This window comes from Arabidopsis thaliana, chromosome 4, assembly GCF_000001735.4.
Source record: "Arabidopsis thaliana chromosome 4, partial sequence".
In the NCBI taxonomy this organism is placed as follows: Eukaryota; Viridiplantae; Streptophyta; class Magnoliopsida; order Brassicales; family Brassicaceae; genus Arabidopsis; species Arabidopsis thaliana.
The window spans coordinates 12,836,255-12,856,952 of record NC_003075.7 but is presented as its reverse complement, the minus strand read 5'-3'; the positions used below and the strand labels follow the sequence as shown (position 1 = coordinate 12,856,952).

General features: G+C 35.1%; 8 protein-coding genes, 2 long non-coding RNA genes, 1 other non-coding gene and 1 pseudogene across 13 annotated transcripts; 6 read left to right on the top strand and 6 right to left on the bottom strand.

Moving 5' to 3' along the window:
- The first annotated feature begins 411 nt into the window (after window positions 1-411).
- SWEET14 (Nodulin MtN3 family protein) lies at window positions 412-2,568 on the top strand. Its single transcript, NM_118633.2, has 6 exons — window positions 412-647; window positions 768-804; window positions 890-1,103; window positions 1,190-1,351; window positions 1,570-1,689; window positions 2,057-2,568. Exons 1-6 carry the CDS (start codon window positions 602-604, stop codon window positions 2,321-2,323), a joined length of 846 nt encoding a protein of 281 aa, NP_194231.1. The 5' UTR covers window positions 412-601; the 3' UTR covers window positions 2,324-2,568.
- Window positions 2,569-3,107: 539 nt separating this feature from the next.
- Window positions 3,108-5,158, top strand: AMY1 (alpha-amylase-like protein). The gene is made up of 5 exons (NM_118632.3): window positions 3,108-3,217; window positions 3,296-3,428; window positions 3,500-3,930; window positions 4,155-4,520; window positions 4,593-5,158. Exons 1-5 carry the CDS (start codon window positions 3,128-3,130, stop codon window positions 4,842-4,844), a joined length of 1,272 nt encoding a protein of 423 aa, NP_567714.1. The 5' UTR covers window positions 3,108-3,127; the 3' UTR covers window positions 4,845-5,158.
- On the top strand, window positions 5,143-7,302 carry ATGP4 (Ubiquitin family protein). 2 transcript variants are annotated; one of them, NM_118631.3, is made up of 4 exons: window positions 5,143-5,507; window positions 5,604-5,833; window positions 6,086-6,256; window positions 6,925-7,302. In NM_118631.3, exons 2-4 carry the CDS (start codon window positions 5,704-5,706, stop codon window positions 6,978-6,980), a joined length of 357 nt encoding a protein of 118 aa, NP_194229.1. In that variant the 5' UTR covers window positions 5,143-5,507; window positions 5,604-5,703; the 3' UTR covers window positions 6,981-7,302. The 2 variants fall into 2 exon arrangements, with proteins under 2 accessions (NP_194229.1, NP_001329044.1); NM_001341720.1 differs by having other exon boundaries at window positions 5,184-5,833.
- An 819-nt stretch (window positions 7,303-8,121) lies between these two features.
- Window positions 8,122-8,548, top strand: AT4G03105. Its single transcript, NR_144024.1, has 2 exons — window positions 8,122-8,365; window positions 8,498-8,548. It is a non-coding gene; the product is annotated as an uncharacterized misc_RNA (transcript).
- A 28-nt stretch (window positions 8,549-8,576) lies between these two features.
- UMAMIT16-psi (nodulin MtN21 /EamA-like transporter family protein) lies at window positions 8,577-10,156 on the top strand (the record flags this gene model as incomplete). The annotated part of the gene is made up of 7 exons (NM_118630.4): window positions 8,577-8,692; window positions 8,914-9,030; window positions 9,141-9,372; window positions 9,555-9,601; window positions 9,687-9,824; window positions 9,904-10,018; window positions 10,109-10,156. 7 exons carry the CDS (start codon window positions 8,577-8,579, stop codon window positions 10,154-10,156), a joined length of 813 nt encoding a protein of 270 aa, NP_194228.4.
- A 781-nt stretch (window positions 10,157-10,937) lies between these two features.
- AT4G24977 lies at window positions 10,938-11,277 on the bottom strand (annotated as a pseudogene). The gene has a single exon.
- A 1,435-nt stretch (window positions 11,278-12,712) lies between these two features.
- Window positions 12,713-13,151, bottom strand: AT4G24975 (Plant self-incompatibility protein S1 family; the record flags this gene model as incomplete). Its single annotated transcript, NM_148373.2, has 1 exon — window positions 12,713-13,151. The coding sequence occupies one exon, from the start codon at window positions 13,149-13,151 to the stop codon at window positions 12,744-12,746; it is 408 nt and encodes a 135-aa protein (NP_680739.1). The 3' UTR covers window positions 12,713-12,743.
- Window positions 13,152-13,589: 438 nt separating this feature from the next.
- Window positions 13,590-14,103, bottom strand: AT4G24974 (Plant self-incompatibility protein S1 family). The gene has a single exon (NM_001125578.1). The coding sequence runs from the start codon at window positions 14,062-14,064 to the stop codon at window positions 13,666-13,668; it is 399 nt and encodes a 132-aa protein (NP_001119050.1). The 5' UTR covers window positions 14,065-14,103; the 3' UTR covers window positions 13,590-13,665.
- A 668-nt stretch (window positions 14,104-14,771) lies between these two features.
- On the top strand, window positions 14,772-14,978 carry AT4G07300. The gene has a single exon (NR_142131.1). It is a non-coding gene; the product is annotated as an other RNA (long non-coding RNA).
- On the bottom strand, window positions 14,772-15,161 carry AT4G07295. Its single transcript, NR_142130.1, has one exon. It is a non-coding gene; the product is annotated as an other RNA (long non-coding RNA).
- Window positions 15,162-15,578: 417 nt separating this feature from the next.
- AT4G24973 (Plant self-incompatibility protein S1 family) lies at window positions 15,579-15,983 on the bottom strand (the record flags this gene model as incomplete). Its single annotated transcript, NM_001125577.1, has 1 exon — window positions 15,579-15,983. The coding sequence occupies one exon, from the start codon at window positions 15,981-15,983 to the stop codon at window positions 15,579-15,581; it is 405 nt and encodes a 134-aa protein (NP_001119049.1).
- Window positions 15,984-16,722: 739 nt separating this feature from the next.
- TPD1 (tapetum determinant 1) lies at window positions 16,723-19,600 on the bottom strand. The gene is made up of 4 exons (NM_202883.3): window positions 19,495-19,600; window positions 18,646-18,827; window positions 18,419-18,514; window positions 16,723-17,680 (listed from the first exon to the last, which is right to left on the bottom strand). The coding sequence occupies exons 2-4, from the start codon at window positions 18,731-18,733 to the stop codon at window positions 17,334-17,336; spliced, it is 531 nt and encodes a 176-aa protein (NP_974612.1). The 5' UTR covers window positions 18,734-18,827; window positions 19,495-19,600; the 3' UTR covers window positions 16,723-17,333.
- Between the last annotated feature and the right edge of the window lie 1,098 nt (window positions 19,601-20,698).

Here is a 20,698-nt window from a genome sequence, read left to right as displayed (position 1 = left end):
AATTAAATATATTATTTATTTGGATGGTTAGCTAGAAAGCTATCAGCCGATCAATGGTTTAATTATATTATTGGTCATGCCAAAGGAACAAATTACCAATAAGTTTTAAGGGTTTCTTTGCAGTTTAGTAACGCCTATATTAAAAGCTCATTTATTTTTATTTGGTTTAAAGGAAAAAGAAAGGTCACTTAAATGACTACGATAATAATATAAACCAAGGTTTGGCATAAAAGTTTGACACCAAAATAATACACGCCAAGAGTGCATACCACATAAAATTATCGAATATTTTCCATTTTTAAAAACCATAGAAATATCTGAGACCGTCAATCTGCGATGTTCTTCTCTCTCTTTTACCACGAAACGACGACGTCCCTAGCATATAAGCATGGAACCATTACACATATTACCATGTCTCTATATATAGTGAACCATTGGCCTCGCTAGTTAATTCATATCGAAGAAAACTCAAATAGAGGAATCAAGAGTCGAAGATCTCTATATATTTTCCCTTCTCTTGTTTCCTTATTAGTTTTCTCCGACACTCCCATTCAAAAGTAGAAAGATACTGAAGAGCTCGCTCATTCACAAAATAACCAAAATGGTTCTCACTCACAACGTATTGGCAGTTACATTTGGAGTCCTGGGTAAGTTTCAAGCATTCATAAATAAACATCAAGTTATACAAAACTATATACTATATCATTGTTCTTATAAGTGCATATCAAATTTAACTTTGTTATCTTTACCTATATGTATTTTTGTAGGTAACATCATATCGTTCATCGTTTTCTTGGCACCAGTGTAAGCATCATCGATCTCAAACGTACACTTCTATTTTTATTTGCTTTCTCTTAACAAAGAAAAATGTTTTGGACATTATTTTCAGGCCAACTTTTGTAAGAATCTGCAAGAAAAAATCGATAGAAGGTTTTGAATCACTTCCCTACGTGTCAGCCCTCTTTAGCGCGATGCTATGGATTTACTATGCTCTGCAAAAAGATGGAGCAGGCTTCCTTCTCATTACCATAAACGCTGTGGGATGCTTCATCGAAACCATCTACATCATCCTCTTCATCACCTATGCTAACAAGAAAGCTAGAGTACGTTTAAACCATCCCATTTCTTTTGGTATATTAAAACATGCACTCATACATACAGGTTTAGCTGATGATGATAAACCATGTAGATATCAACTTTGAAGGTTCTTGGGCTCTTGAATTTCTTGGGTTTTGCTGCTATTATTCTCGTCTGCGAGCTCCTAACCAAAGGATCGAACCGTGAGAAAGTCCTTGGAGGGATTTGCGTCGGATTTTCTGTTTGTGTTTTCGCAGCTCCTTTGAGCATCATGGTACGTACATACTTATGTGACATGTATCACACGCACTCAGAAAAAAGAAATGTTTGTCTATCTAAAAAGAGCCATGCTAATTCATATAGAGAATATAATATACTCTAAAATCAAAGAAACTAATATTTGTCTTTCCTTTTCCGGTAATAGCATCTCTTTATGTTTACGTATATTATATAGTTCTCTAACATGTGAAATTGTATAAAATGATGACGCAGAGAGTGGTGATACGAACAAAGAGTGTGGAGTTTATGCCTTTCTCTCTATCATTGTTTCTTACAATCAGCGCCATTACGTGGCTCTTCTACGGTCTTGCTATTAAAGACTTCTACGTTGCGGTGAGTCTCTCTTTTTTTCTTATATTATATGTGAATCTTTTTCTTTAGTATATGAAAATGGACAGCTCAAACATAGTATCATATATTATTATGTGTGGTTTATGTTAAAGGCAAAAGAGTTTCCACCACCTTTTGTCTCTTTGCCCAAATTCCATCTATTTAAAGACGACGAATGAATGATTTGAGCCGTACGCTACTTTTGCTTTATGCTTACAATCATATATTATATGATCACGTAAAAGAAACCGAGAGTACAATTATATAAAGTTTTTTAGGTTGTCGGCGATTAATAGGATTACTGTTCCCTATCAAAAAATGATTAGTGGGATTGTTACTGATGATGTGATTACTTTTTTATGATTTGAAGCTTCCAAATATATTGGGTGCGTTTCTCGGAGCAGTCCAAATGATTCTATACGTCATATTCAAGTACTACAAAACTCCACTAGTGGTTGATGAGACAGAGAAGCCCAAAACGGTGTCGGATCATTCCATCAACATGGTCAAGCTTTCATCTACTCCGGCTTCTGGTGATCTTACGGTTCAGCCGCAGACTAATCCTGACGTGAGTCATCCTATTAAAACTCATGGTGGTGACTTAGAGGACCAGATGGACAAGAAAATGCCAAACTAAGTCAAGATTTAGTTTTCAATTATGAATTAGTGATTGACTTTAATGTTGAACTGTTGAGTCTGGTTTCCTAATTTGTCTTTTATTTTCTCATCATCTTCTTTCGAAATATCTCGAAATTGTACTATCCTTCAAAAATTTATGTGCGTCGTTTAGAATTTTGTAAAATAGTTTTTGATGCCTCTGTTCTCAGTAATACTTAAAAGTTTATTAGTCCGGCTAATTAAAAAGGAAATGAAAATTCAAAGTAAGTTAGATAAACATGATCATTCACAGGTCAGATGTTTTAAAAAAAAATCATTATGGTGTACATCACATGTAGACAATACTTCAGAATTCATCTGGACTACCAGAATTGAGTTACCTAGTACTTCTCAATTCTATTTTACCCTAACGTCTAATAAATAACAAGTACTCTAGCCTCTTCGTTTTATGATTCCTCTAGGAAAAGTTAATGTTACGGCCCAATCACTTTTTTTAACAGCCCAAACAACATATATTAGCTCCAAATATCATTTTTTCCCCTAGAATATTCTCAACCTATTGTCCACTCAAAACGTGACAAATGGAGGTCTAAAGGGAGACCATACTTGACTCATTTTAGAGCTAGGATCAGACAGAGTAGATTTTTTGCCATAACTCCTTGTAAATGTATTCACATTTCATTCCCAAGAAAAATAGACTGATGAAGAAATATATCAGATATGACAAGGCCGTGTCGTTTAGGTTACGTAACTCTACAAGGTTTAGGGTCTCAATATAAACACACAAAGCAGATAGAAGAAGCAAACCATTCACAATCAGACAATGACATCTCTCCATACGTTACTCTTCTCTTCTCTTCTTTTCTTCATCGTCTTTCCAACCTTCACGTTTTCCTCCACCTTATTGTTTCAGGTTCGTCTTTAGTTTTGCTTCTTTACATACACAGACTCTACACACTCACTTATTGGGTTTCTTTCAATTGTGAAACAGAGTTTCAATTGGGAGTCATGGAAGAAAGAAGGAGGATTCTACAATTCTCTCCACAACTCCATTGACGACATAGCCAACGCTGGAATCACTCATCTTTGGCTTCCTCCTCCTTCTCAATCCGTTGCTCCTGAAGGTTCCATTTCTGCTTTACTCTTTACACATTCACATACCAATCTTGTTACTCACGCAATCTTCATTCCTCAGGTTACTTACCGGGAAAGCTATACGATCTAAACAGCTCCAAATACGGTTCAGAGGCGGAACTGAAATCGTTAATCAAAGCGTTGAATCAAAAAGGAATAAAAGCTTTGGCTGATATAGTGATTAACCACAGAACAGCTGAGAGGAAAGACGATAAATGTGGATACTGTTATTTCGAAGGTGGGACTTCCGATGATCGTCTTGATTGGGATCCTTCCTTTGTCTGCCGCAATGACCCTAAATTTCCCGGTACCGGAAACCTCGACACCGGAGGAGATTTTGATGGAGCGCCCGACATCGACCACCTTAACCCTAGAGTTCAGAAAGAGTTGTCCGAATGGATGAATTGGCTTAAAACTGAAATCGGATTCCATGGTTGGAGATTTGATTATGTTCGAGGTTATGCATCTTCCATCACCAAATTATACGTTCAGGTAAATCACATATGAATTCTCAAATATCAGACAACAGTATTAGTATATAAGAAACATAGGTTGAGATAATTATTTACTATTAGTATATATAAGTATCATAGGTTGATAGGGTTATTTACTACTATTTAGTATATAAGAAACATAAGTCAATGCAATCAATAAGAAATATATAAGAAAGTTCACTACTGATTATGTGATAAATTCCTCTGTTTTTGGATACACAGAATACATCACCGGATTTTGCGGTGGGTGAGAAATGGGACGATATGAAGTACGGAGGAGACGGGAAACTAGACTATGATCAGAACGAGCATCGGTCGGGTCTCAAACAGTGGATCGAGGAAGCGGGTGGTGGTGTGTTGACAGCTTTTGATTTCACCACCAAAGGGATCTTACAGTCTGCTGTCAAAGGTGAGCTTTGGAGACTAAAGGACTCGCAGGGAAAACCGCCTGGTATGATAGGAATCATGCCCGGAAACGCTGTCACATTCATAGATAACCATGATACATTCAGAACGTGGGTTTTCCCTTCTGATAAAGTCTTGCTTGGATACGTTTATATACTTACTCATCCAGGAACTCCTTGCATTGTAAGTATCATTTTAGTATGTAGCTATACTATTTACAACTACAATCTTGTTGATATGTTATTTTTGTTGCAGTTTTATAATCATTACATAGAATGGGGACTAAAAGAGAGCATCTCAAAGCTGGTGGCTATCAGGAACAAAAATGGGATTGGTAGCACAAGCTCTGTAACGATAAAAGCGGCAGAGGCGGATCTCTACTTGGCTATGATTGATGATAAAGTTATCATGAAGATTGGACCAAAGCAAGATGTGGGAACACTTGTTCCTTCTAATTTTGCTTTAGCTTATTCAGGCCTTGACTTTGCTGTCTGGGAGAAGAAGTAACGCATAACTCGAATCATAAGAAAAGTAATCGAATGTATCTTCTTCCTTTTTAATAAAACATTTTGGCAGTATCTAAAGATATGTATAATGAAATATAAAATGATAAAGAATACCTAAATAAAAAGAGCACTAGTGGTGTTAAAGGATACAACTCCAGTGAAAGAAAAGAGTTCAAGTGAAGAAGTGTCAACTTGTAGAAATAAGTATTGGAAAGTTTCCATCGTTTTGTTTTGTTGCATACAACTAATATATTATATATTGGCCGACTCGTATAAGATTTGGAGCCCTACTAAAATCAGAATTATGATGTCTTAACCACACAATACTGCCAAAATCAGAACGAATTATATTATTGTAGAAGAAGAAAAAAAAAGTATGGTGGGAAGTGGGAACAGTTAGACAGGTAAATTCGAATAAAACGACAGCGTTTTTGGCTAGGACAATAAAAGTTGAAGACGTCGGCTTGAGAAGAAGTAGAAGTGACGACGAAAAGAAAGGGGAAAAAAAAAAGGAAGGAAAAAAGTGAAAACCGTCGGCTTGAGAAGGAACTTTGATATTTGGTGACTCTTGAAAAAAGCAAGCTCTTTCTTCTTCCTTCTTTCGCTTTTTTCACACCTCAAAATCAAAGATCCGAAACACGATTTCGGAGGAAGCTTCGATTCTGTGTGTTTGATTCTTCCTCTTTTTTGTTTTTTGTTTTTTTGTTCTATCCCGTTTCGAAGCGAGCTCTGATTCTCGTTCCTGTCTACTTTTTTTCAGACCTATTTTCAGATCTGAAATAGTTGTGTTTGAGAAGCGGGATTGGTGATCGGAGCTGGAATTTGGTTGGTAATCGGAGGTCAGAGAGAAGTCAACGGATATGCCGGAGGAAGAATCGATAGATATCAAATTCAGGTTGTACGATGGCTCCGATATCGGGCCTTTTCGGTATTCTGCGGCTTCTACTGTTGACTTTTTGAAGCAGAGGGTCGTCTCTGATTGGCCCAAAGGTTAGTTTTAAGGTTTTTTGAATCGGTGCCCCTTTTTCCCCAATCTGATCCTGGTTTTATTCATGATCTTCCCACGAATTTCGTGTTGATTGTCACTGAATCCTGCAATTGTCGGTAGAAATTCGAAATTTAGAGCTGTAGATGAATTATTATTAGCTCATTTGAGATGTTATAAGCTTGATGTATGAGAAAAGCCAAGTCTCTGTGATTTGAGGTTGATCCAAGCATCAATTTTTTTGTGGTTTTGGTTAGGCAAAACAGTTGTTCCAAAGGGGATAAACGAAGTGAAGCTGATAAGCTCGGGTAAGATCTTGGAGAACAACAAGACTGTTGGGCAGTGTAAGACACCATTTGGAGATATTGCTGGTGGAGTCATTGTGATGCATGTTGTTGTACAGCCTTCTCTAGCTAAATCCAAAACAGGTAGTTGTTTGTCTATGTGTAATGTTCTTCATGTCTTTTATATCAGAGAATTCCCGTTTCATGGAGATATATGTGTCCTTAGAGGTTCCTCAATCTTTCATTAGTCTTGTGGTATTTATCTTGTCAACTGTATGGATTATGGTATTCATTTATCTGGCTCAACTTTACGTCTTATAATATCTAGCTCTAGTCATACTTATATTAATTGAGGCTGGTAAGATTTCGTAAGAGTGTTCATGCACATCAGAAAGTTAGTCGGTGACTAAGATCAGTACATTCTTTTTCTTTCTAACAGCCTATGGTACTGACTCAATCAACCTATCAGGTGATTAGTGGTTTTGTCTAAATTTGGTTTGTTTGTCTTGAGAGAGAGTAAAGGATACCCTAGAATTCATTCCTAGGTTTCTGGTGTGTTCTTTGTGTGAAATAAAGCAAAAATCAGCTCTAAGCTTAGCAAAGCATGCCATGAGGAAAGGAATACCTGAATTCATTATTGGTCGTCATCTCCTTGTAAACCCCACTGAAAACTTTTGCCAGTCTTTGAGATTTGTCTGCATAATTTGTTTTTTCACAAACTTGAGAAAGTCGTGGAAAGTGAGTTTGTGATTACTAAGACGTTTGTTGATGAAAGCTAACTAACAGTTGAATACTGGTTTTTGATTAAACAGAGAAGAAGGTTGATAAAGCACCAAAGGCAGTAATCTGCACATGCACCATTTTGTGAAGGGAGGAAGACCAATGTATCTATCATACACATCGTTTCAATTCTTCCGGTACAGAAGAAAACAAAATCAAAAAAAGAAAGCTAAAAGTAAAGTAAAGCTTCCCTTTAAGCTGTGGAGTTATTTATCATCTTTGAATGTGTAGAAAATGAACTATAAATTCTTTTCAAGTAACTCTTTGTCCCTTATTTGTTTTTTCTTCTTACTTTCCCAATGTATGGAAGCTGTATAGGTTACTAGGTCCATTACGTTACGTGTGATGAAGATAATTATATATCTATCTATTTTTAAAAAAGATTGTGCCTTTGTATTTTTCGTTCTTCCTTTCACACCGTTTTAGTATAGGTGAATTTGCGAAATGGCCAAATTCTGGCTGGCCCGTAAATGTAATTAATGAATTCATGAACTCTGAACATCACTTCGAACAGAAAATTCATCTCTTTTTGTTTTAGGTTGGGAAAAGGTAAGAGGATGGAGTTGCGGTTCCGATCAGACAGACAGGAAGAGTAGTGATGGATGAAGGCGACGTAGTCTCGAACAGAGGCATGATGTAATAACACATGATATATGACACAAGTCATAACCTAGCTACTTATAAATACCAACATAAACTAAAAAAAGTCATAACAATGGTATGTACTTATCTACATTAAAAAAAAAAAGAATTGCAGAAAGATGGCAATATGAAACTAAATTGAATCAAACACATGTACTACAAACAATAGTTAAAAATATCAAAACACAAGTAAAACAACCTAGTTTTAACATTTAAAACGAGGAGAAAAAAAACCAAAAAAGGGAGCCAAGCTTTATGCGTGGCGCTAAAAAGATTGGGCTGTTGATGGATAAATTATGATAGGGCCCAATGGAAAAAGAGAGCTGTCGGTAAACCCTAGACACGAAAGCCGGTGACGAATCGTCCGGTCAATCTGAGTAGTATAAGCGTATACGACATGTATAAGTAGCTAACTACGGTATTTATACTGTATGAGTTGGTAGTTAAAGAGTCATAATGACGTTAATGTCATATTACCAAAACAAGGAGCTTGGAGATAAACAAGCGTAAAAACCACACACTATAATAGCATTAAAGTAAAAACGAGCTGGAAGCATTTTCTTTAGAATATTTTCTTCCTGCACCTCCTCCTCCATTGACGAACACCACTGAGACCACACTTTTAAATTTTATTTTATTTTTAAAGAAGAAGAAGAAAAAGACGAAGAAGAAGTGCAACCAGGAATTGCAACCAACCTCATCCGATGGATAGATAAATATATTCGTAATCAGATCTGGACAATTCAATCAACCGAGGACAGACGCTACGACAGTCGACAAAGGCTGGTTTGCTTCACGAGACTAAGCTGCTTTCAGTACTCAGTTCCTCAGGTAAAAGCTTTGTGTTCTATTTTTATTTTCCTAGGCAATGGTTTTTAAGTAATTTCTACTAAAAACTTAAGAAAAACGGATCTAAAACGTTTTTTTTTTTTTTTTTGAATATAATTTAACCAAAAAAAAAAGACGTAGAAGAAGAAGAAGCCATGATCATAACATCCTACCAGTAGTTGCGGCTGTTTCAATTCAGATTGGTTTATCCATAATGTCGGTCATTGCAAAGTATGCTCTAGATTACGGGCTTTCTCCGAGAATCTTTGTTGCTGCGCGTCTGGTTATTGCATTTTCAATTCTATCACCCCTTGCTTTAGTATTTGAGAGGTACCAACCATAACTTATTGTATGTTTTCTCTGTTTTTTTTGTTGTTTTGTTTTGTTTCTGGTGCTAATAATAATCTCAAATCTATAGGAATACAAGACCTGACTAAAAGAATCTTTGCTCAGATAGTTATCATGAGCATTTTCGAGTAAGTTACTTATAGTTTGTATGAATCATCACATTCATCAATATATTAGAGGTTTAATCAAATGTTTTCTTACAGGCCACTATTGGAGCAAAACTTGTACTATACAGGCATGCAGCTCACAACGCCCACTTTCACTTCCGGAATGTTCAACCTACTCCCGGCCATTACATTTGTGATGGCCTGTATATTCAGGTAGCCTTCTATTTTCTTTCAAACATTTAGTTCTGTATGAGTAATAATCAAATCAGTATGTGTGTTTTGACTTTAGTTCCAACATGTAATGTCTCGTACCCTTTTGCAAGGTTGGAGAAAGTGGCTATTCACAGTCATCGAGGAAAAGCAAAAGTTCTTGGAACGTGTGTGGCGGTTGCTGGAGCAATGCTGATGACATTTTGGAGAGGCCAGGTGATTCCATTGCCATGGAACAGCTTGCTGCACGCAAAGAAGATCCACAGACATGATGAGGACATCCTAAGAGGAGGGCTTATGCTAGTGTGCAGCTGCTTGAGTTGGAGCTTCTATGTTATTCTTCAGGTAAAAAGCCCAAAGGTCACAATGTTTCTTTACAGAAATTTACTAAGTTGGCTGGCCTTTTAATCTATATGATGTTTCTTGCAGGCCAAGGTAGTAGTGTCGTACCCGGCAAAACTGTCCCTGACGGCTCTCATCTGCATCATCGGGGCGTTGGATCAACGGTCACCGCACTAATATGGGAGAGAAATAAACTTAAAGCCTTGAAACTTCATCCAAATGTGACAGTGTTAGCGTCTCTGGGGTAAGTTGAATTGAATCAAGAAGTCATTTGGTTGTCATACAATTTGTATTGAAACTCATTCTCCACTGTACAGGGATGTTTCTCAGCAACAACGGTTTACGTTGTTGGGTGGATGGCACAGAAGAAGGGTGAGTATCTTCAATCCAATCAATCTGATTGCCACGGCGGTCATTAGCTCGGTTGTACTCTCTGAGCAGATGTTTGTCGGGAGGTGAGCATTGGTGCTTTCCTAACATCCTTGGTATCTCTTAGTAGTCCTCTTCTCAACTCATCTTTCTTTGCTGAATCAGGATAATTGGAGCTTTCGTGATTATCATTGGCATCTCTTTTGTTCTTTGGGGAAAAATGGGAGAACAAACCACGCCGCCGCCGCCACCTCCACCTCCAGAGCCTGAGGCAACTGAGGTATGATATAGGAAAAGAGTGACTTGGAAGTTTGTGAGACTATGATTGGTAGAGGTGTGAATTGTGAGTTGGCAATTAGTGATTGGCTAGAAAGAGATGAAGATTGTTAGAGATGGAAGACCATTTGTAGAGGAATAACCAGAAAAGTATCCAAGTTTGTATCTTCTTCTTCAATTCTCTCTGTGTGTTGATAGAGCTGTTTCTACTTCTAAGCTCTACCACATGAGATTTAGATTCTCGTTTTATGAATGACAATTCAATTTGGTGTTTGTGATTTGGATTTAATTGAGAAATTCTACTTTATGGTGTAAAAACTACGCATCCCAATCTCTTGATTTCATTGGATTCTTATTTATCCCCATCAGTGAATATTCAACATCTCATTCATTGGTCTGTTATATTCTGGATAGGCTTGTTCTGGGGTCTGAGGTTTTGACATTGTCCAGCTACTATATCTATAAGTATTGAGATGAGCTTATAGAGGGGAATATAGGTTGATATATTCATTTATCCATAAAGTTTCCCATCCTAGAGAACAAATGACAGGATGGTATGGTGTCTTGAGTCTGACCATGTTCAAATTCAAAGATTGCTTCCGAGGTTATTTCTCTTAGTGGTTTTAAGGGCTCAATCAACTTGACCCAATAAGCTAGTTCTAGGATCTGAGACTGAGGGTTTTGACCATTTCCAGTTACAATAATAGGTCTTGAGAAAAGCTTAATAGAGAGGGAAAAAAGAGTTTTGATATATTCATTTATCTATCACTGTTTCACATCCCAAGAGAACCAAAAAACAAAAGTGGATGGTATGGTATATGAATATGACTAATCTCATATTTCTGTATCTAATAAGGCCTCTTAAGTTCCCTCTGTTTCGACTATCTCATCCTATAAAAAAAAACAAGAGAAAAAGCCACCACCTAAGAACAGGTCACGAAGGCCGCAGATAGATTGGTAAGGGAAAGTGTTGCGGTAGTGAAAAGAGAGAGTGGAGCCAAAAGGCAAATTTAGGCTTGCTGTTGTTGACGAGACAGTCTTCGTAGTAAATACGTTTGAAGAGTCTTGGGTTTATCCACTTAGCCGAGCTGAACCAACCGCAGTTGATATGTATCCTCGAAATTATGCATCCAGACATACTACAATATAACATGGTATTCCATTAGGCATTGGTATCGTCACTGCTTGGTTCACCACTATGTCCGTACTCTTGCACTTATCTCCGATTCTTTCCGGCTCTGCCCTGCTTTCTGCTTTTCCTTTTTCTAAACAATCACACAATAAAAGACAGAGAAATTTTAGTCTACAAGTAGCTATATTGCTACAATTTGTCTTTACTAAGTTTTGCTTGCCTTAAATTTTGTCTTTCCTAAAAAGATTACAAGATGTCTTTGCTAAGAAGATTACATTCACACTGCCATGCTTTCTGCTGGTCCTTCTATGTGATTATTCAGGTAAAAACGAAAAGATTACACCTTGTCTTTACTAAGTTCGGCTTTCTTAAATCCATATGATGTTTCTTGCAGGCCAAGGTAGTAGTATCATACCCGGCAAAACTGGATAAGGTAATTATAAAAATGAAATCTTGTAACAAAGGTATTCAAATATCAACATTCCATGGGTAACATTTTTCTTGACCCGTTAATCTACATGGACCACTAGGTCTTATACTCCAAACACACGGGTGATGATGTTTACATACAATTGTATCTCTCTTTCCTAAGAATATCGAACCATCTAGACTGATTTCCTCATACAAGGGTAGAGGATGGAGTTGCGGTTCCTATCAGACAGACATGAAGAGTAGTGATGGATGAAGGCGACGTACTCCCGAACAGAGACATTATGTAATTCTGGGAGTAGATATTTTAAAATGAAACATTTACATATCTTATTATATAAAGTATGGTTTTTAAAATTACTAACTCATAGGATTATGTCATGTGTCAAGTCTATCGATCAGATGTTGACACGTGTAACAAAATAATTAACTTTTTTCTTCTTAAAGAAATAGAAATACTAAAAAAGAAGTCAATTAACTTTTTTCTTCTTAAAGAAATAGAAAACTAAAAAATAAATCATTATTAACATATACTAATTCATATGTCTATATCTAAAAAATATTACATTTTGTTTTTCTTAACCAAAAGGAAAATTAACCAAAAATATTTATATATATTATTGGTCAAATTTTTAATATGTATGGTATTAACACTATGTTTTGTTAATTGTTAATAATTTTTAATATTAACTAAGATATAGATTTGATCTCATATATATATTATTTTGACATGAAATCATTATCAAGTGAGATGAAGTGTGTAAAATTAAAATCGAGTTTTTTATGAAATAGATAGTTAAATTGTATACAAAATTGAATATGTAAGATAAAAATTTGTTCTTTTCTTCTAAATACTAAATTATAATATAAAAAAGTGTGTAGATTACTATTTAGACTTCAAATATCATCAATAAGATTGAATGGATATAATAAAATAAAATGCATAAGACTACTATTTTACTATTCAAAATTATATATCAAGAACAATGTATAGATTATTATTTTACTATTTAAAATTTAAATATTATCGATAAAAAATTACAGTTATATCTTACACCCGCCTAAATATAGGGGGGCCTTATCTAGTATATAGTAAAGAAAAACAAAGAAAAATAATACTCTTCATATTTTTTTTTTATCATCAATGTGAAAAATTTAATACAACGTTTCAATACTGATCATTCCATGGGAAACATTTTTCTTTACCCGTTAGTCTACATGGACCACTAGGTCTTATACTCCAAACACACGGATGTTCAGCACATGTATTTCTATCTCTCCCAGCAACAAGAATATCAAACCATTTGGATTGGTTTTCCCATTCAAAATGACAAAAAAACAGAGTCACGCCCCAAAAATCAAGTGTTTTTCTAAACCCCCAGTGTTGTTGAGGGGCTAAAGATTGTGGTCCGAGATCTTTGTCCTTCGATTTGCAGTGTAGTCCCAGTTGAACATTTGGACCAATATCATTGATGATATCCACGTTTACCACAACACCAGCCTCGCAGAGACCACCAAAGAGAAAAACCATGAATGTAACACTCAATATTATGTGAAACGCTGAAGAGCCATTCATTTCGATTTTTTTTTTTTATAATAACTATGGATATTTTGTTTAAGAACTTAAAGGTTTAGCATCCCATCTTTTTATACTCAGTTACATTTTTGCGAATAATTAAGATAGTCAAAGATATGCAAAGATTCTTTACTCTTGGGTAGATATTTTCCGTTTTTTTATTTTGATGTTGTTGTTACCAAATGTATTCATTTGTCTTAGAAACAACACATGTTGTATGACACAAGTCATAATCTAGCAACTTATAAATGCCAAGATAAACTAAAAAAATCAAAACAATGGTATGTACTTATATACATTAAAAAAAAAGATGGAAATCTACGAGAGTCCTCTACAAGGGAGCAATTACTTTCAGAATTAGGTAGGTCAACAACCGAGAATTTTCGAAAATATTAGGTTCAATGAAAATATTTCTATCATACTAGAAATAAATAGTTGAAGATAAACGAATACTATAAGCGTATACTTTTCTTATTTTTTTAGATTATCAAAATGAAAATTTTAATACAACGTTTCAATACTTATTATTCCATGGGAAACATTTTTCTCGACCCGTTAGTCTACATGGACCACTAGGTCTTATACTCCAAACACAATGATCACCACATGTTAAATCTCTGTCTTCAACAAAAATATCAAACCATTTGGATTGGTTTTCCCATTCAAAATGACAAAAAAAAAGAGTCACGGTCCAAAAACCAAGAGATGCTCTAAACCCCCAGTGTTGATCAGAGACTAAAGATTGTGATCCGAGATCTTTGTTCTTCGATTTGCAGTGTAGTCCTAATTGAACATTTGGACCAATATCATTGATGAGATCCACGTTTACCCCACGAGCCTCGCATAGACCACCAAAGAAAAAAACCATGAATGTGACACTCATTATGATGTGAAATGCCAAAGAGCCACTCATTTTGAATATTATTTTTTGATAATAATTATGAATATGAACTTAAAGTTTGCGCATCCCATCTTTTTATACTCAGTTACATTTTTGTGAATGATTAAGATAGTCAAAGATATGCAAAGATTCTTTACTCTTGGGTATATATTTTCCCTTTTTTTTGTTGATGTTGCTGTTATCAAATGTATTCATTTGACTTAGAAACAACACATGCTATATGACACAAGTCATAATCTAGCAACTTATAAATGCCAACATAAACTTAAAAAGTAAAAAAAAAAAAGTATTATATGTACTTATATTTTGCTTATGTTTTGTTTATTGTTTGCTCATGTTTGTTATAACTTTTTTTTTAAGAAGACGCCATGGATAACGTCCTATTGGTAGTTACCGTTGTTTCAGTTCAGATTGGCTTATCGATAATGTCAATCATTGCAAAATATGTTCTAGATAACGGAGATTTCTCCGAGAATCTTGTTTGCTGAGCGTCTAGTTATCGCAGCTACAATACTATCATCCCTTTCTCTTGTATTTGAAAGGTACGACTACCATACCTTATTGTTTGTTTCTATGTTTTTTTTTTATTTTGTTTTGTTTCTTGCGCTCGTAATAACTTCAAAACTATAGGAATACAAGACCTCAAATGACTACCAAGTGATTCAGTTGCCGTAGACCAGGTCACTGCACGCCAAGAAGATTCACAAGCATGATGAAGACATCCTAAGAGGAGGGCTAGTGCTTGTGTCCAGCTGCTTGAGTTGGAGCTTCTATGCTATTCTTCTGGTAAAAAACTTGTAGATCATAATGTTTCTTTAATAATTTTACTTAGTTTGGCTTGGCTTTTTATCCATATAAGTAGTGCATCAGGGCGACTGGATCAACGATCACTGCACTAATATGGGAGAGAAATGACCATAAAGCCTGGAAAAATTATCGTGATGTAACACTGCTAGCGTCTTTTTATGAGGTAAGTTGAATTGAATCAAGAAGTGTTTTGGCTCAGTCATACAATTTGTATTGAAACTCATTCTCCATTGTACATGGATATTTCTCTGCAACAACTGTTTATATCGTTGGGTGGATGGCACAAAAGAAGGGTCCAATGTACGACCGAATTAATTTATACTAACATGTAAAACACAATAGATAAAACTCTTTTTTCAAATTTTTAGAGAGCAATGATGATATCGTTTTTGAGTGGCAATTTGATTTTGTTGCCCTGGACCAACTTGTTGCACTCCAATAAGATTCACAGACATGATGAAGATATTCTTAGAGGAGGGCTAATGTTGTTGGTCCTTCTATATGATTATCCAGGTAAAACCTAAAGATTACAATTTGTCTTTACTAAGTTTGGTTTGCCTTAAATCCATATGATGTTTCTTGCAGGGCAAGGTAGTAGTATCAAACCCGGCAAACTGGATAAGGTAATTATCTAGAGTCTTGACCAGGCGTAGTGAAAAGGAAATTGAACTTTTTATTCTATAACTATAGAAATAAAATCTTGTAACAAAGGTTTTCATTCAAATATCAGCATTACATGGGTAACATTTTTCATGATCCGTTAACCTACATGGACCACTAGGTCTAATACTCCAAACACAGGGATGATATTTACATACAATTGTATCTCTCTTTTCCTTAAGAATATCGAACCATCTAGACTGATTTTCCCAAACAAAGTGACAAAAAAACAGAGTCGTCTCCCAAACATTAAGAGATGCAGTAAATCCCCAGTGTTGATGAGGGGCTAAAGATTGAGGTCCGAGATCTTTACCCTTCGATTTGCAGTGTAGTCCCAATTGAACATTTGGACCAATATCATTGATGATATCCACATTTATATGCCGATGAGCCTCGCAAAGACCAACAAAGAGAAAAGCGATTAATATAACACTTAAAATCAAGCGAAATGACGATGGGCACATTGTGAATATTTTTTTAAATATGAAATTTCTCTTGGTCACCAACAACGATTTTATACTAAACTTTTACTATCTAAGTATCTATGTTGTCAAACGACTAATTCACTCTACTAAATTAGTTTCCGAACATAAAATATTATCATAATATATTTGTATTAGTTAAATTGGTAAATCAAAAATTAAAGTTAAAAAAAAAACTTTTTATTCAACAACTTTTATTAAAATATATAAGTATAAAATCTAATTTTGGATCAAAGTAATAGTAGGTTTTAAAATATCATAATTTCATAGGATAAAAAAAATGATAGAGATTTTCATCACGCGATAACACGAGAAAATCTTTTAACATGTATCTATACTAATATAGTAATGAATTTAGAGTGATTTAAGTTTGATGAGTTTTGATATTTATATTCTCTCAAATCTCACTTAAAACCATGAGATTTGGATATTTATATTTTTAACTTAAAAACTCCCAGAAATCTCACCTAAAGTCACTCAATCAATTCAAATCCACTACTTAAAATGTTTTCAATAACAGTAGATTTGATTGTCTATTTCAAATTATTAATCCATTCATCCATTGTCATGTTTAAATAACATAAGATTTGTCATTTTAACACAAATCAAATCATTCCACATCATTTCTTCAATCCACTGTTCAATTCTATAAAATTGAACAAGTGTCGAAAATAATAATTTATACTAATATGTAAAGCGCAACAATATATTAAATTTCTTTTTGTTTTTATTTTGAAATTTGTATGATATCATCCAGTATATTATTCAAGCCAAGGGATACACGAGAAAACGGAAGTACAAACTCATACAACAAACCATAATTGGTTAATCTAAAAAATGAGTAAACCAATCGGATCGTACTAAACGAAATGTGGATACCAAGCGTAAGAAATTCTTAAAGCAACTGGTCCGAATGAAATTCTCGTTCTTCAATCAACAGGATTTCATCTTCTTCTTTTTTTTCCTATAGATAAAGTCTTAGCCATGTTCAAATTCAAAGATTGCTTCCGAGGTTATTTCTCTTAGTGGTCTTAAGGGCTCCATGACCCAATATGCCAGTTCTACGGTCTGAGACTGGGGGTTTTGACCATTTCCAGCTACAACAATAGGTATTGAGAAAAGCTTAACAGAGAGGGAAAAAAGAGTTTGGATATATATTCATTTATCTATCACTGTTTCACATCCCAAGAGAACCAAAAAACAAAAGTGGATGGTATGGTATGAATACGACTAATCTCATATTTCCGTATCTAGTAAGACCCTCTTAATTTCCCTCTGTTTCTTTCTACTATCTCATCCTAAACAAAAAAAACTAAAAGAAAAAGCCACGACCTAAGCACATGTCACGAAGGCGACAGAGAGATGGTAAGGGAAAGTGTTGGCGTAGTGAAAAGAGAGAGTGGAGCCAAAAGGCAAAGGCTTGCCGTTGTTGACGAGACAGTCGTCGTAGTGAATACGCTTGAAGACTCTTGGGTTTATCAACTTAGCTGAGCTGAACCAACCGCAGTTGATGTGGATCCTCGAAATTATGCATCCAGACATACACTGGTTCGTTATCTCTACCATGTAGCCTGGTATTCCGTTAGGCATTGGTTCCGTTACTGCTTGGTTCACCACTATGTCCGTACTCTTGCACTTTTCTCCAATTCTCTCCGGCTCTACACTCCTTTCTGTTTTTCCTTTATATAAACAATCACACACACAATCAAAACAGAGGAATTTCAGTATATTAGTAGCTACATTGCTAAGAGGATATGCTAAAGACTCGTTCTCTCTAACTACATTTTCTAGTAAAAATTTAATGGAATAACCAAAAAAATATTGGAGTATAAAATGAAAAAAAGAGAATACTAGTATTAATTTGACAGCTGGATGAAGTAGGGAGCTGTTTAAGCATTGCTATACAGATGTATGCATTCTCCAGTAAATAGTCAACAAGTCATCAAAACTAAATCTTCCTAATTTTAATTATTTATATATTACTAATTCATACACATAATAAGAAGAAAGAGATTCAACAGAAGGTAAAATTCGACGTTTGAAAACACACAATCTTAAGATGATGTTATTTGTTTTTACTCTTAAGATAAGTCATGAGGCTCTTAAGTGGGTCCACAAAAGTATAACGAACAAAGAAACAAAAGCAGGGGCAAGAAAACACAGACGTGCAAAAGACTGACGACGCTGTGAAAACAAAAAGGACGAAACGCATCAGGAAGTTGTGCATTCACAGAGAGACCACAGAGAGAGAAGTTCTGATGCAAACAAACAAACAAAACAACAATTCACCATTTCACGAGGTTCTTAACGAAAATGGAGGAACCAAGACAAATTTAACAAAATCAACACAATAGAGAATCAATCACCGATTTGGTAAAATGTAAAACTGGAGTCTAAAAAAATCAAAATCCCCTTACCAGTACCAGGAGAGAGAAGCAGCATTTTCCGATGTGATATGCTCGGTGACGACGTCGTCGTTTTAGTCAAATCCAGATTATCTCTAAGCTTTTCACCTATAACCACGAGATTTTCCACCATTAACACTCAGAAGATAACATTTGGTTAAGGAATCTAAGTTTAACCTAAGCATAACAGAGTGTTTAAGAAACAAGTGAATCTACGTTTAATTTAAGGAATTTCGTACCACCGGAGGCTTCAACGGAGACGAGAGCCATGCCGTAGAGCAAATACGAGAGCAGTGTCGCCGATACCAAAAGTCGCCGTCGGTTCATGTGCGTAGACGTCGAAGAACTAAAGTTGATAATGAAGCTGACTCTCGTCTTCTTCTCTGTTCCTTCTGCGTCGATGTGACTAACACCGGAAAATCTGTAAAAACCAGAGGAAAGAGAACGAAAAAAACTTTATGAGTATCTTATCACACGACTTGTCTTGCATCCATCATATCAATGAACAGTATAAAACAGAGGAAAATCCAGATTTAAGCGGCTCCTAACATCACTCGCTTCTCTGATTTGAAATATAAGGAATCTACTGCAGAAATTTTGAAAAACTTTGACCAAAATCAAAAATCTGTTGCGCAATGTACAGTGAAAGAGAGAGAGAGAAGCTTAAACCTAAAATCGAAGAAAACGACGGCGAAATGCATTATCGCTTTTAACAAGTTTCAGGGAAAACTTCATCACAGCGAACACAAACGTAACCAAAAACAGAAGAAATTGAAAATCTAAAATCAAACCAAGGAGATGAAGCGAATCAGGCGACAGATGAATCGTATCATAAAGCGACTAAAAATAGGAAAAAGTAAGAAATCTCGATCGAGTTTCATGGAAAAAAGCAATCTGGTTCTGAAAAACAAAGAGAAAGCTGGAGCGTAGTGCAGCGTGAAACACAGAGAAACAAAGCAAACAAACAAACAAAAAAAGTAGAATCAACAGAGAATGGAGAAAAATCCAGAAAACTAAACCATCAGATTCGTATACATACACACATATATACGTTTAAATCCGTACAGTTTTCAGAGAGTTTCTCTCACCTTTTCCTTCTTCGTCGAGTTAGCGCCTGCAAGTGGTGTCGCCGAGGAAGAAGACGAAGGGATAAAGAGAGATAGAGAGAGAAAATGGATTTGAGGACTCTCGTCTGTGTTACACATTACACACTAGAGACGTATTTATAGTCCTTTCTCTTATTATTATTTCTCGGAAATATATTCAATATTTTTTTATAACGTCAAATTAAGATAAATTTAATTTTAATTGTTTTAAAATGCATTTTTCGAGTTATGCGTAATTAAATTGACACATTAACTTTTGAAGTTTCGAATGTGAAAAGGTATAGAGAAAGACATTTTGTAAGAAAATGTTATATAGATAGCATGATAGAAATAAATTGGACCGGTATGATTGAATGATACCGTTAAAAATGTTATATAGGAATGAATCCCGCTTGTATCCAACCAGAAATGGGTTGGTACGTTTTATTGAAACAGTTGGTAAAATTCGGAAACAAATTAAAAACAATATAAGGGTAAAGGTGTAATTTGGTGATTCTAAAAAATTTGGATTGACACCGTGGCGGGTGTGAAAGGAATGAATGATTGGCTTAGATAAATTAACAGATTAAGAAAGATTGGGTAATTATTGAATTCGTAATATTAAATTGTCACATCCTCACGTGGGAGTATCAGAAGCACACGAGTCTCTTTTCCACGCGCCTTCAATTGCATTTATGATTGCGACGATGATGTTTTTTCTTGTACCCATTTTTATATTCCTTCTCCTTCATTCTTATTCTATTTGTTTTTTTTTGTGTGTGGGTTTAATCGTTCGGTTCAACTTTTGTTTTCTCTGGCTGAATCAATCGTGTAGCTTCTGTCTTCTGATAGAAATCTTATATCAAAATGTTCAAATATCGTATGAAGGCCAAATTTCTAGCAAACTATATAAACTTGCACCAAAAAAATCAACATTACATGATTCATTTTCAATTGCTTGGGGAAAAAAACTCTCTTAAGAATTTGTTCACTAAATAAACAAATCTTTGAAAAAGAAAAAAATGAGATTTATTAGAAAGACCAATTTAATTTCGACAGGAAAGATAAAACATTGAAATTCGATTCCTATAAACGAAAGTAAGGCCAAACAAAAGGCAAACCAACAGAGTAAGAAGTAAGCCAAAAAAGCGAAAACGGAAAGAGTTATTTGACTGGCAGAGATAAAACAAGGTCATAAAATGACAAG